Source organism: Amblyomma maculatum, chromosome 1, assembly GCF_055883805.1.
Source record: "Amblyomma maculatum isolate TAMU_Amacu chromosome 1, ASM5588380v1, whole genome shotgun sequence".
NCBI lineage: Eukaryota > Metazoa > Arthropoda > Arachnida > Ixodida > Ixodidae > Amblyomma > Amblyomma maculatum.
The window spans coordinates 194,267,311-194,281,081 of record NC_139344.1 but is presented as its reverse complement, the minus strand read 5'-3'; the positions used below and the strand labels follow the sequence as shown (position 1 = coordinate 194,281,081).

Sequence of the window (13,771 nt, the reverse complement as noted above, 5' to 3'; positions counted from 1 at the left end):
CGTACTGACGCACGATGTGAGCTCCTGCTGTATTTGTATACTTGGTCTTAATGAAGTGGAGCAAGTAAAACTGCTAACATTTCCTAATGCGTTTCGTTTTAAGGATAAAAAAAAAAAAGGGGCACTCTGCCAGTGAGCCAGTGCCGCCAAAGAAGACCATATAATGGCTCAGAAACTCTAACTGTGCTAAAATAACCTTCCTTTTTTTGCAACTGTTTCTGTATCATTAAGACTTTCCAAATCTTGTCATTATTCGTTTACGCATTGCACAGCTAGAAGATAAAACATCCAGTAAATGCTTTCAAAGTTTGAAAGTTGCACGTGAAGTGACCGCTTTTGAGATCCTAAAAGCAGAGTCGGCATGCTGCGCCTGTCTACCTACCTTGATGAGCGAAATTTTTTAGCGAAAGATTTTATAGGGAGCCTCAGTCCACTATCCGCCAACGTTTTCACAAGAAGGCTTCCCTTCGGTTGTGAAAATGAAGAAAGGTTGAAGGGCTAACCTCAGTCCGCTAACTAATGTTTCGCAAGAGGCCTTCTAGTCGAAACGTTGGCTAGCAGACTTAGGCTGCCCCTCAGCCCTCGTTCATTTTTTTTCTTTTTATGTGTTATCAAGGATCTCATCTTTCTGTCCTCTCTCAACTTTGAGGAGTTGTCAGCTTTACAGAGATTTTTTTCCCCTGATTTTGTAACACTAGCTAAAACGTTGAGTGCACATCTATCGTTTAGTGCGTTTAGGGTATACCTTTCAAGAGGCGGAGAAGTTGATGTATAGCAGCTCTCTCATAGCTGGTGTAATGCTCCTATATAGTGCCACTACGTCGTCACCAAAGATACACTAAGCGTCTAGGCAGCCTTGCACGCGACTCACTTCGCCAGAAAAACTTCTATCATCCCTATGTACAGCGCCGCACTGGCGCTAATTCTTACATCTGCAAGATGAGCATGCTGATATATATTCCGCTGCACTTAAGGTACTGTTGCGGCTGTTAATTAATTCTTTATGCTGTAGAATTATTCAGGTCAATAGAGCCAACGTTCTGTGAGCTGAAAGCGTTGATTCCGGCCTGAGCGCCCCCCTCCCCCGCAGCTACCCACGCACGCACGCACGCACACACACACACACACACACACACACACACACACACACACACACACACACACACACACACACACACACACACACACACACACACACACACACACACACACACACACACACACACACACACACACACACACACACACACACACACACACACACACACACACACACACACACACACACACACACACACACACACACACACACACACACACACACACACACACACACACACACACACACACACACGCACGCACGCACGCACGCACGCACGCACGCACGCACAAACACGAAAATAAAGGAAAAGACCTCAGAAAAGTGAAAGTTGTCTCGCATGAGCGCAACCCGTGCTATCTGCACAAAAGGTCTAATAACAATGTTGCGCAAACGCCAGGGACAGGTATCTTTTCGTGGAAAAAAAAAACATTTTCCTTGTGCATTACTTACTTAGATTACTTTAATCTTGTAGCCGTCTACGGGGCGTGCTGTGCTCAGTGGGCATAAATAATTTGCACCTGCTAGCAGCGGCCTCAAGCGTTAAAGCTGGTTCCTCAAAGCTTATGGGCCATACAGTGCTGTCGTCAGGATATATCGTGGTTTTTCTTTTCGCTGACGCGAAAAATAACAACGCACGACAAACTGTCCCGTGCCGGAGCTCCATTCCAGCTGCAGGAACCCAGATCCAGAAGCGTGTCAGTTTGAAATCGTGCAAGTTGATGCAAGATCATGTTCAGTAAACAGCGGGGATGCAGGAGTGGGGCACTGCGTGAGCCTTCCCGCATCGGCATGGTTCCCCCAATATCATTCCCCAGGTCGTAACTTCTGCGGCACCGCGGCGCGCTCTTCTGCCGCTCTTATCGCCTCTCCGTTCCTGGCAATGGGGGCTTTACGAGGTGCGTTGTACGAAAAGCAGGTTGGCTCACGGCCGTATGTCTAAACTCGAGTGCGCGGAAACTTCGCGGTGTTGTCGACGCGAAAGCGACGCTTGTAGGGAGAACGATCGGCGTCCGGCATCCACTCTCACTGGCTGCGTTTAACGCATTTTTTTTTTTGTGTGTGTGTGTGTAGTATAGGTCTACGACGCTTCAGGTTCTCGGTATCATAGAAAGAAGAGTGAGTGAGGTGGAGTGAAAACACGTGTAGAAAGCGATTTATTTGCTGTTTATCGCAATAAGAACGTCATCGTAATGCTCCACGTGTCATTAAATTGTCCTCGTCTTTTTTCACGGTGTGTACCACAGTGCACCATCACCCCGCAGCTCGTTGAACGGAGCTGTTTCGCAGTCTAAAAGTAAGAGAAAAAGAAATGAGGTGCGCGAATCTTCACTCGACAGTCCTTGAGACGATCGGGGGTGCGACTTCTCCGAATGTGTGTTCTGTATTCTTCCGTTGGTTCCTAGTGGAACTACGGAGACATGGAAATTGTAGCACAAGAGGTGTCGTGAAACGTTTTTAAGCAGTACGGGAATTCTATTTTAAGGGAGGGAACGAGTACACGTTTTATCGGTTGCAATTTGCAATAAGCACAATTGAGCAATCAAGCCCCCCGGTGTGGTGCTTCTAAAGAGAAAATAACTGAATGAGCAGCTGCACATTTCACTGCGTCGCTGCTTTCCTCACGAGCCTCATGGCAATTTTTCGAGGAAATCGTTAATCTTACCGTGAACGTGCTGGAACGCATTCAAGTACTCATTGAATGGAATAGGCGCACGACGTTGGGCATTTAACTGCTCTTTTGTTACTCTTTGCCGGCGGCAACCAGGCAAAGGGGTTTGCTTCGCGCGTGCGTGCGCGTGCATGCGTATGCGTGTGCGCGTTTGTGTGTGTTTTTTGCATCAAGAAAGGGTGTAAGAGCCCGAAGGCTCTGCAGACTAAGTGCCATCACTATTCCGATGGCGGTGATGGAGGAGGAGGAGTAATAAACAAGTTTATTGTCGATATATATGTGCCTCCCCAGGCGGAGCCCCATAGTCCGGTACCCGGCCCATAGGTACCGGCCACCAACTCCGTTCGTGCCATCAGCCATTTCTGAGCAGCAGCCGTGGGGTCAGTTAGCCGTTCGAGAAGGGTTAGGGATAGGGGAAATAGAGGCTTATGACCTGACGTAGGCGTACCATGTGGAGTGCAGACATGCAGGGAGATCTGTGTCCCCTGTGCAGATACGCAATATTTCGTAGCATAGAAGGGCAACTGCTCCAGGGAGGTAGGTCTCGTAGGCCCTGTGGGGTTTTTGATAATGACCTTCGACATTGAATCAGAGGCGGCCAACGCAATAGCAACAACCTCAGCTTGTGTTGAATTGGGTGCTCGATAGGAAAGTCCGTCCACCTGTATTTTCTGATGAACCACTGCAGCCGTTTAGAAACCCCCATTAACGGTGCCAGCAACATCCACGTAGTATACACCTGTGCTAGAACCATATCGAGTTCGCGGCGCCCGGTCGAAAGCCCGCTTCACGTCTTCCATCGTGTGTGTTCCGGGCCATATTGCGAGGTAACCCAGAGCTTGTGGTGCCACCTCTAGGATTCTGGCTGTCTGCACCGGTATACATTTGTGTTGAATATGGAGGCGGTCGAGCAGTCGACAGCCTGATGCAATTTGTGTAAGCCGCGTATATTGGTTCATGAACTGCTCGTCCCAGATTTGGAAGGAGTTCACTACTCATACGGCAGCCAGCCTAAGGTTAGATGTAGCTACATAGAGAACAAGGGCTCGCTTTGTGGCCTTACGAATGACCGCATCTATACAGCCCCCGTCCTTTTTTGTGTGTGGCGGAGGTAAGGGGCGAAATAGAGGACCTTGCAAGGGACGATAGCGTTGGCGAGACAAAGTGCGCCCTTGCCTCGAAACCCCTCATGTTCGTTGCAGACGCTTTGTCAAATCTGGTGGGGTTTGCTGCGACTAAATTATTGAGAACCGCTGATTTAGAGCATTCATTGTGCTCCTAAAATGCATACCTCTTCTACGAAGGAAATAAATAATCGCAGGCGTGGCAGAAAGATACAAGTGCGCATATCAGATAAACCTAAAGAAACATCAAAGCCTTAGATAATTCGAACACCATGCATTCCATGACATCCTTACGAATAATTTTGTCTGGAGCGAAAATTGCACGATTCGCGGATTTTTTTTTCTTTTTTTAATACTATGAACAGAGAACGGAATAACAAGGCTGTTGGACTCAATGACTAGTGCACATGCTGCGACGATGAGAGAGGCCCAATGCGTAAATCTAGCCCAGGATGTGGGCAGCCAGCAAAGTGAGCCGTGTGCAACAGGCGTTAAATGTGCCGCCCACCAGCAATATTTATCTGGACTACTGCCAAAATGTTGAAGGCACATGACTTAATCCAGGGTTTTCTTTGTCAGTGTAAAATGTAGAGGTCATTAAAGCAAAATATTCGTTCTAACTATGCTGCTTCATATCTATGCGAGCCAACTAGAAAATATACAATTGATAACAAAAAATTCCCTAGTATTTTTGCAGTTGTAACTGTGGCGCTCTCTAAGCGTGTGTATATAACATGTAGCATACCATAGTCTTGAAGCGGCAGTTATACATTAAACGTTTGATTTTTTTCTCGATTCCTATTACTGTGGATATGGCTCATTTTGAAAAAAAAAAAAAAAAAAAAAGAAAGAAGAGAAACTACTCACTCAACCTGGTTACAGTTTGGTGGATAAAAAAGCACTGCATTGTTCTTAATATACGCATCTTATAAAGAATATGTCAAGGTAAATAGATACTGTTTTACGGACGCATTAGTTGCAGCTTTTTCTGCAGCACGGTAGTTCACTTCAGGTAGGGCCCGTCCACTCCCGTGACGCGCATAGATACTCTCTTGTATGGACAGAAATTACAAGTCTATGCCCGACATTTCCGAATATGCTGGAGGCGGAAGAAAAACGGACAAAGTTTTCTCTTTTTGATTTAATTGAAAGTGGCCGACAATATTAGATTATTGTCCCCAGGCGTCCGATTGAATGAGTTACGAGAAAAAAAAAAATAAAAAGGAGGGAGCGAAAACCAACGGAAAGTACCCGGTGAGAAAACTAGACGCGTTCTAATGGAACTGGTGTGTGTTAACCACATCCGTGGTTCTGGACGAGCCCTCCTGTTTCTTTTTTCTCCTTAGCCATGAACCTGCTGGACCAGAAAAACATTCTGCAAAAAAAATAAATAAATAAATAAACAAACATAGCATATGAGCAGTGGTGCCGAAGCTTGCACGTGTGTTTTGATAAACGCTGTAATGGAAACCTGTGGATGAATTTCCATTACCCTCAATATGAGGGTATAGCACAGAGGTGTTTTCACATTTCTCAACCATTTAAAGTTGCCGCTACCCGGCCTCGTGAACTTGAACTCAGCATGAACACCACAAGTACTGGTCCGCGGGGGCGTATACCCTGATGATTGAGGCTGAATACAGGAAGAGCAATACTTAAAAAAAAAATTGTAGTTGTTGGTTGGCTTGTAGTACAAGGTAAAGTTTTGCCAGAAAAACGCTCAGACTTCTGATCAGCTGGTCCTTCGATAACTTGGCTGTCAAATTCTGTACTGGATGCTTAAAAATACAGAATGCAATGCGACGCCCACAGCTTGTACTTCTGTCACAAATAAACGAAAGGCTTTTAGCCGTATACTGAGCACAAAAACAACACATTGAAGCCTTGTGACATGTGCTATGCTACAAGTGTTCCAGCAGCGCGAAAATGAAAGGCTAGCAGGCGCAGTAATGCGAGAATTCTGGGCTCCTTATTCTATATTTCGGCCAGCTTCCTTTCCTCCCCTTGCTTTTAACGAACGTGGAAAACAGTGCTGAAAGGACAGAAAAAAAAAAAAAAAGATGAACATAGAACACATCTTCAGGATCAAACAAAAACAAAAGAGATTGTTGCCCGCACGGCCTCTTATACATTTTGTAATTCTTGTCAGCCCTGCACTCGCGATTGAGGCGTTAATTAAAGGACAAACAAAGGAAAGGACTGCGCGAAAATTGTGAAGACTAAGCAGCTCCGAAGTGAAGAAATCTAAACGAACAACCAGATCGGTACGAAGAACCCACTACACGCACTGCCCTGTTCCACATAAGCCCTGACTACCCCGTGGGCCGGAGTTCCGATAACGATATGACAAGTGCCAAAGCTACGCGGCTGCTGTCTGACGCAACACCCTTTCATCGAGTGCGCAAGCACTGTACTACGTCGCATGGAGCAGACTGAAGCGGACGTACGCTCCGCGTGTTGTTCGCACTACCAGCAGCTCCCGTTGGAGTGCTGATAACGATATAAATAGGGAAAGGAAAGAGGGAGGGTGGAAGGTGGTCTGCCGGAAGCACTCTTACCCCTCTCTGGATGGCAGCGGGCGCTGTGATTGAGAGTTCACTTCTACAAAGCGACCGGCCGATTACGGCACGCGAGATGCTCATGTAGAGTTGGGATTCACTCGGAGCCCAAGGTTACTAACGCCGTTCTTCTAACTCGTCTCCTTCGTCATTGCTCGGAGCACTTGGCCCTACTACGGAGAACCGCCATTTCTTTCTAAACGCTCATACTAGTTAGCTGTTTCTTCAGTGTTGTTTGCTTCAGCCATTTTGCGCCTGTCTTGTTTGTTTCAGGCTTCCCTAATTATTCACAACCACATGAGTACTTTTTTTTTTTTTTTTTTTTTTTTACCATTTAGAGACCTTTGCAACGAGGGCTTCTTGTGTGTCGACATATTGGCACGTTTCTCTCTAGCTCGGTGGAAGCGGCAGCGGTTTTCGAAGTGCCCAGAGAGGAGGCGTTTCGACATTTCGCCCGATGCAAATACTTATAGGTTGCTTTGTCGATAGGCTTTAATGTCCCAAAGCGATACAGGCTATGAGGGCGTCGTAGCGGAGGGCTGATAATTTCGACCACGAGGAGATCGTTAACGTGCGCGGACATCGCAAAGTACACGGACGTCTTGCAAACTCTGTGTAAATTGCAAATTTGTGCATAGGAAAGGAAAGGCGCAGTGTCTTTCACGCATCTCGGTGAACTCCTGAGCTAGGCTGCGCATGTGCATGGCCGCCTTGCAATTTTATATCGTCTTGCCTTGAATGCGAGGTGCTTTTGGGAAGTGTTAAGCTTTGGTGCTGATACGCATTTTGGTAAGATTTAATTTGGCGAGGAAAAGAAAACTTCCATATAAAGTTTAGGAAAGCATCTGCTGACAGAAAAGAAAAAAAAAAACTCGTTTAGCTCCTCTTTGCGATATTATCGCGCCTAAGTACCAAGAGGAGCAATTAAGAAAACTGCACGAAATATGCGCTGCGCGTTGAAGCGCACTGACCACAATTTGTGCTCATTTTTCTCTCTGCCGCAGACTCTGAGCTGGCGTACAGCGGCCAACAAGGCGGGTCCGTGCTGAGTCAGTTCTGTGCCATTTGTGGTGACCGGGCGACCGGTAAACACTACGGTGCCGCCAGCTGTGATGGCTGCAAAGGATTTTTTCGCCGGAGCGTTCGCAAGAACCATCTGTACTCGTGCCGTTTCAACCGGAGCTGCGTTGTGGACAAAGACAAACGAAACCAGTGTCGCTACTGCCGCCTCAAAAAGTGTTTTCGTGCCGGGATGAAAAAAGAAGGTACGTATCGTGAAACAAAGGCCTCCCCCTCACGCACCGCGTGTGGAAGAGGCCCAACGAGAGCAGCGCTTCCGTCCGCTCTCCTGCTTACCCGATATCACACATAGGAAGCCCGCAGAGACGTGTGATCAGCTTTCAGCTTTGTTGCAATTTTACCGCGCGAGCAAGAGGCTGTTTGTAAAGCCAGAAGAAATCTTCCCACGCGTCGGCGGCAGTGTGCGGTGGCGTGTCCTGGGTTTACGAGACGGCTCCGTCGCTTCTGAAAGAAGGGATTTCTTGCAACTTACGGTAGCCGGCTCTAAAAATAGTCGGTAGTGTGGGTTTACTATACGTTCTAGTGCTATAATCTGTAGGGTGCGACACCTATGTTCAGCGTTTAGGTACGGGAGGAAAGGGAAGGTATATATTAAAGCGTAGAAATTGGCAGTGACACCGATTTGCTTTCCGTCGTGTACGAGGTCTGTTAACCTCGTGTCAGTCCAGGGTATCCAAGCTAGACTACGACTAGTTCATTTAACCTACGTCCTACTTTATTCTTTTGTCCCGTTGACAGAGTAGTCATTTTCCGGCGGAAAAGCCATGCATGGCCTCGACGCGGAGCGCGTACATGTGTGTCTGTATGCCAGACAGAGAGAGAAAAAAAAAGAGAGGGGCCCTCCACCCCATCGCTCTCACAAGATGGGAGCCTATCGAGGCACACGCCGAGAGTGTCCGGAATGTATCTCTTCCGGAACACCCCTCCGGTGTGCGCACCTCCGAGCAGCAATCGGTAAAACCGCATGTTCCACCTACGAGCCTTCCCCTACCCTCCACAAGCCTCCATTCACCCGAAGACCACATAGCAACGGAACGAAACAGAGACGACGGCGTAGCCTAATTCAAAGACGCAATGGGAAAGCGGTCAACGTAAATGAGAAATCTGCATCAAATAATGCCAGTTCAGATTTGTCGCATCACACTCATACCATCGTGTGATCCCTTTGTGCATACCCGATACCCCCCGTTGAATGCAAAGGGAACCAACCGCCGCTAACAGCAAGCATAAGCTATATCTTCTTTATTTTTTTTATGCTGATCAATATGAAAAATAGTGTAATATTTGAGGCAATCGATTAGGAAGTACAAGAACAACAACTTCATGCCGCCAGTAGAAACAGAACCTAAGATCCCCTATTTTTGCGATCAGCATAAAAAAAAAAAACAAAAACAAAACAAAAAAAAAGATCTCTATGCTTTTCTTGGTGGCACGGACTTTTGGCTCCCTTGTAATAACTTTTAACGAGTCCCTCATTATCCCCACATTTGGTTGCTGATTACCCCCCCCCCCCCCCCCCTTCATTCTGCTACGCGACTCCGAAAACACCAGAATCTATGGATGCACTGAACTTTCATCGCCGTTATCCAGTGGCGTATTTAGAATTGACTGTGCGGAGCTTTACTGTGCGCAATTGTAAACTGGGGTTCAATGTCTGTAAGCGATACAATGCCTGTAAAAGGGGAGGGGGGGGGGGATGCTCCTCAATAATACGGGCCACCTGAGAGTTTTACCTGCCCAGACATCACACATTACATATGACAAAACACGCAGCTACCGGAGTAGGCGTCTTTAAGCTATTACGTACCTTACTGGTAAAGTTCAACTACAGTGGAGGAGGAAATTCAGCACCGTGAAAGCAGCGCACATGGGGAGCTGCAGAACTCTTTTACTTGACAAATAAATCTTACAGAATTTGGGCTACGTTTCACGTTTTCGCACATATTTGATTGGTCGAAAAATTCATGCGCGAGCTGGTTGAAATCATTGGGGGCGAAATTTTTACGTGTCCACCACTAACAGCACAAATCGGCTGGATCGATAAATTTTTGGCGCACGCATGCAAGCAAGCGCCCAAACACACGCACAGGCACGCACGCACATTTGCCCCGCCGGGGTGGCTCGCTGGCGGCTGTGGGCGCTCGTTTGCTGAACTCGAGGACGTGGGTTGGAACCTGGTCGCGGTAGCCTCAGAGCTGTGCCTTATCTCTGCTCTTTAACTCCAGATGGTCAAGATTACCAAAGCCCGCCATGGCGCCCTTCCCTCATATATATATATATATATATATATATATATATATATATATATATATATATATATATGGTTCCCAGGAAGAGAAAGGCACAGTACAGTATCTGCCACACTTGCTATGTGGACACCTGAACCGCGCGTAAGGGAATGGGGGGAGGGAGGTGGGAGTGAAAGTGGAAAGAGAGAAAGGGGAGCCGTAGTGGAGGGCTACGGAGTAATTTCGACCACCTGGGGGTCTTTAACGTGCGCTGACATCGCACATCACACGGAAGCCACTTCGTTTCGCCTCCATCGAAACGCAGCCGCTGTGGTCGGGTTCGAACCCGGGAACTCCGGACAATAGTCGAGCGTCTTACCACTGCACCAACCCGGCGGTGCAACACAATAGCCGATGTCGGATATGGGCGTTAAAGCTCTCATGAACCTATCAGCTGTATTGGAAATGATTAAACAAGCACCAAAAAGCGACGAAAAACTTGGAAAATTCCTAATTATTTTGAAAGGCCACTTTTCAGCGCCGCAGGCAGTAGCATAGAACGTTGCAGTAATTAGGTTAACCTGGACGGTTGAAAAAAAGGTGTCTTCATCACTACGTGTCAACATGATCGAAGTTTTCGATGCATCATGAGGTTGGCTTACTTCGCTTTTGCTGAAGAAAAAAACCGGGCCGACGCCATGGAATCATGGAATCGCAGTCAGCTGGCTTAACTTGATACCGTGTGAAATGCACTGACGACGCCAAAAGGGAAGAATAAACTGACACGCTTGGGGTATGCGCACCGTCGAATGCTGTTCGTGCGAGTGCCTTTCGATTACTTACAAAAGAACAAAATGCAGTTTTGACGTTTAGTGTCCTTACTATAGCTATGCCAGGGGATTGACTGTCTCATTTGCGTGGTAATGTGCCAAGAGCAAGATGCAGCGATGACAGTGACTCTTCTGGTAAAGCCTCATTTTGTATAAATTTCGAGCTCCGAGCAGCATTGGCAACAAAAGGGCTGAAAGATGTTTATCACATTAAAAGGAAGCTTTGTGAAAATATACAAGAAAAGAAAACCATTCTACATGGAAACTGTGGCGAACAACTTGAGCTTGTCCCGGAGCGGTGTTTGCGATTAATTTTCGACTCACTTGTCATGCATGGCAGGGCCACAAACTCAAAAACTTCGTGGTGGAAGAGAGTTTTGAGGACACACGTATAATTACCAACTCGCGTTAATGCCATAGTTGTGCCAAACGTTACCTAAGCTAATGCCGGTGTTGCTCGAGCTGCGTTTTGAGACGAAACTTCTCGAATTGAATATGTTCCCTACGTACGCATTAAAGGAACTGGTCTGACGCAGGTGCTGAAATGTTGTACATGACGTTGGAAAATACGTGATGAAATAAACATTTTCGTGAACGATTAGACAGCAACATTTAATTTGTCAAAATAGTTTCTTGGTGCTACTGGCATATGAAAGTAAAGAGGAAAATATATGAGGAAGTAAAGTAATGTACTGGCGAAGACAAAAAAAGGAAGTGATGTAGCAAATTACTGATTAGCACTGGCAAAAACAAAAAAAAAAAAAGAAAAGAAAAATGAGTTGCGAAACATTTTTGTGGGAAACAGTATTTCTGCCCGGTTCTCAATTCATAAATTGAGCACGTTTCTTCTTACCTCTCCTTTTTTCCCCACCCCTTAATAAAGAAACAACTGACGCACCTCGAAAGTGAAAATCTACCTGCTTTCTACACAATGTGTATTTATTGTAAATATGCAGACGACACTACTACGAGCGTCACTCTGAGTTTTAATTTCGATGCTATCAGCGGTTGTGTGTGCCTACAAAAGTTTCAAAAATATGTTTAGCCAAACTGAATGATTCATGGCGTATGTCAGCGCGCATTAAAGAACCTCAGGTGGCCTGAATCAATCCTAAGTCATCCAATACAGTTTCTAAACTTACACCCATCTGTCGCTGCACAATTTTAAACCCAACAACTTAAAAAAATAAAATAGTGGTGGTACTCAGCTACTATAGACGCTTGATACCTTTTTTGTTCTCTTGGAGGCAAACGGTGGTCGATATTCAGATCAGGTTAGCGCGCCCACGGAAACGTTGACTAGACTGGCGTGTCAGGAAGCAGGGTAGCTGCGACAACCGGAAAGCTAACTTGGATTGTGCACACGCAGTTTTCATTTTAAATGTTATGCCCTTTTTTTTATGCTTTAGGTTGAACGAAGAGATGTTGACAGCGAAACCATTTACGCGCGTCTAAGAAAAATCGAATTTCATTGCTTTTTCTTTTATTTTTTTTTTATTTTTTACTCTAGGATGGATTCGTACAAGGTCTCCATGTCGCGGAAAAGAGACTTGATATATCGATATTTTTTCGATCTGGTGACTTAATCTTATTGTTTAGTTATCTGGTTGCGCATCAACCATGTGATAGCCTACGAACCGGCAAATTTTTTCTGTCGTTTCACAGGGAGTTCGGGCATGTTTCGGTGTGTAGGAGGGAACGTCGCATCGTCGGCCAGATTTTGTTGGTCGTGCGGCGTGCACCACGCTAGTGCGTAGATGTTTGCACTTTCTACACGCCATTTTACTATTTATTCGCACCTCATTTTCTTGCACAAATCGAAAGAACTGGCATAAACTAAGGGTTAGCCTGCCAATTTTCATGGGCTACTAAAAACGAGTGCTTTTGTGTGTGTGTGTGTGTGTGTGTGTGTGTGTGTGTGTGTGTGTGTGTGTGTGTGTGTGTGTGTGTGTGTGTGTGTGTGTGTGTGTGTGTGTGTGTGTGTGTGTGTGTGTGTGTGTGTGTGTGTGTGTGTGTGTGTGTGTGTGTGCGTGTGTGCGTGCGTGCGTGCGTGCGTGCGTGCGATCAGCAAGGTCAGTGCGTCATGCGGAAGTACGCCTAGCCCAGCGCATATCTGCTTGCTGCTCAGCGCATGCTCTCATCACCGGGTGCCATACGAGGCCTCGCAACCTGTGCACAGGATACATGAAGTATCCTATCTAAGCTCGCATGCCCACCAGAAAGCAAGCAAGGCCCTCACACCCGCACACTATATATAAACTTATTAAAAGGCATATAACATAACCCGCCGGCGTTCCCCACTTATTATGCCAGTAGAACTGTAAAGAAAGCCGTAACAGCGTAACGCGTAGACCACAGGAAACCTAATCATCAGTGCAGGTATTTTTTTCATTACCTTCGCTCACGACCGGGACAGTGCAGTCTCTTATATGCGTAGTGTTGTCCTGGTAGAAAATTGGAGAAATATGGGAAAGGCATTCGCCCTGCAGTGGGTATAGTCAGGGTGATGATGATGCTGCTGCTGCTGATGATGATGATAATCCTGGTAGAAATAATGAACCTCAGTCTGAGCGGAAGAGCAGTTGAGGACGGCAAGTACAAGCTCAAATTGGCCTTTTTTTATGGCAAGGTAACTGCGTCAAGTGTACGTGTTCCTGTTGCACAGAAGACCGTGCATGCAATAGTGACCGATATGCCAGCATTCGCCTGCTTTGTCGTCAGAAACAGTTCCTTCGTTTTTATTCCGGTGTTTGAGTTATAAAGGTAAGAAACGAACCGCTCCCCCCGCCCCCCCCCCCCCCCCCCCCCCATCTAACAAATAATATTATCTGTAGAGCAACGTTATTTCTATACGCACCAAAAGTTCACGCTCGCAAAAGCAATTGACTGTTGCTTACCTTGAAAGAATCGAGCAGTGGCCTGGAGGTCTTCCTTTAGCCCTTCTTATTTTCTTTTTCCAAGTTTTAATTGCCTTTCATCCACAATTTTATCACTTTTTTAAACCCGGATTATGGTAATGTACTGCTACAATTCATGCGACGTTGACCACCAACATAATAAATAAGTTGTGCCTCTCTTGAGTAGTTAGATTATAGCGCTACCGAAAGCCACGAAACTCAAGCCGGATAACTGAACACCTTATGGATAGCCGTCACCTTCGCCATTTTTTCTTTTTCTTTT

At 46.3% G+C, this 13,771-nt stretch overlaps 1 protein-coding gene across 2 annotated transcripts in view; it reads left to right on the top strand.

The window, feature by feature from the left end:
• Positions 1 to 13,771, top strand: part of Hnf4 (Hepatocyte nuclear factor 4) — a 126,882-nt gene that overhangs the window by 68,922 nt on the left and 44,189 nt on the right. For both annotated transcript variants that reach the window (XM_084589956.1, XM_084589955.1), the window contains exon 2: positions 7,458 to 7,718. In XM_084589956.1, coding sequence (XP_084446082.1) covers positions 7,458 to 7,718 — 261 coding nt within the window. The remainder of the gene's footprint in view (positions 1 to 7,457; positions 7,719 to 13,771) is intronic.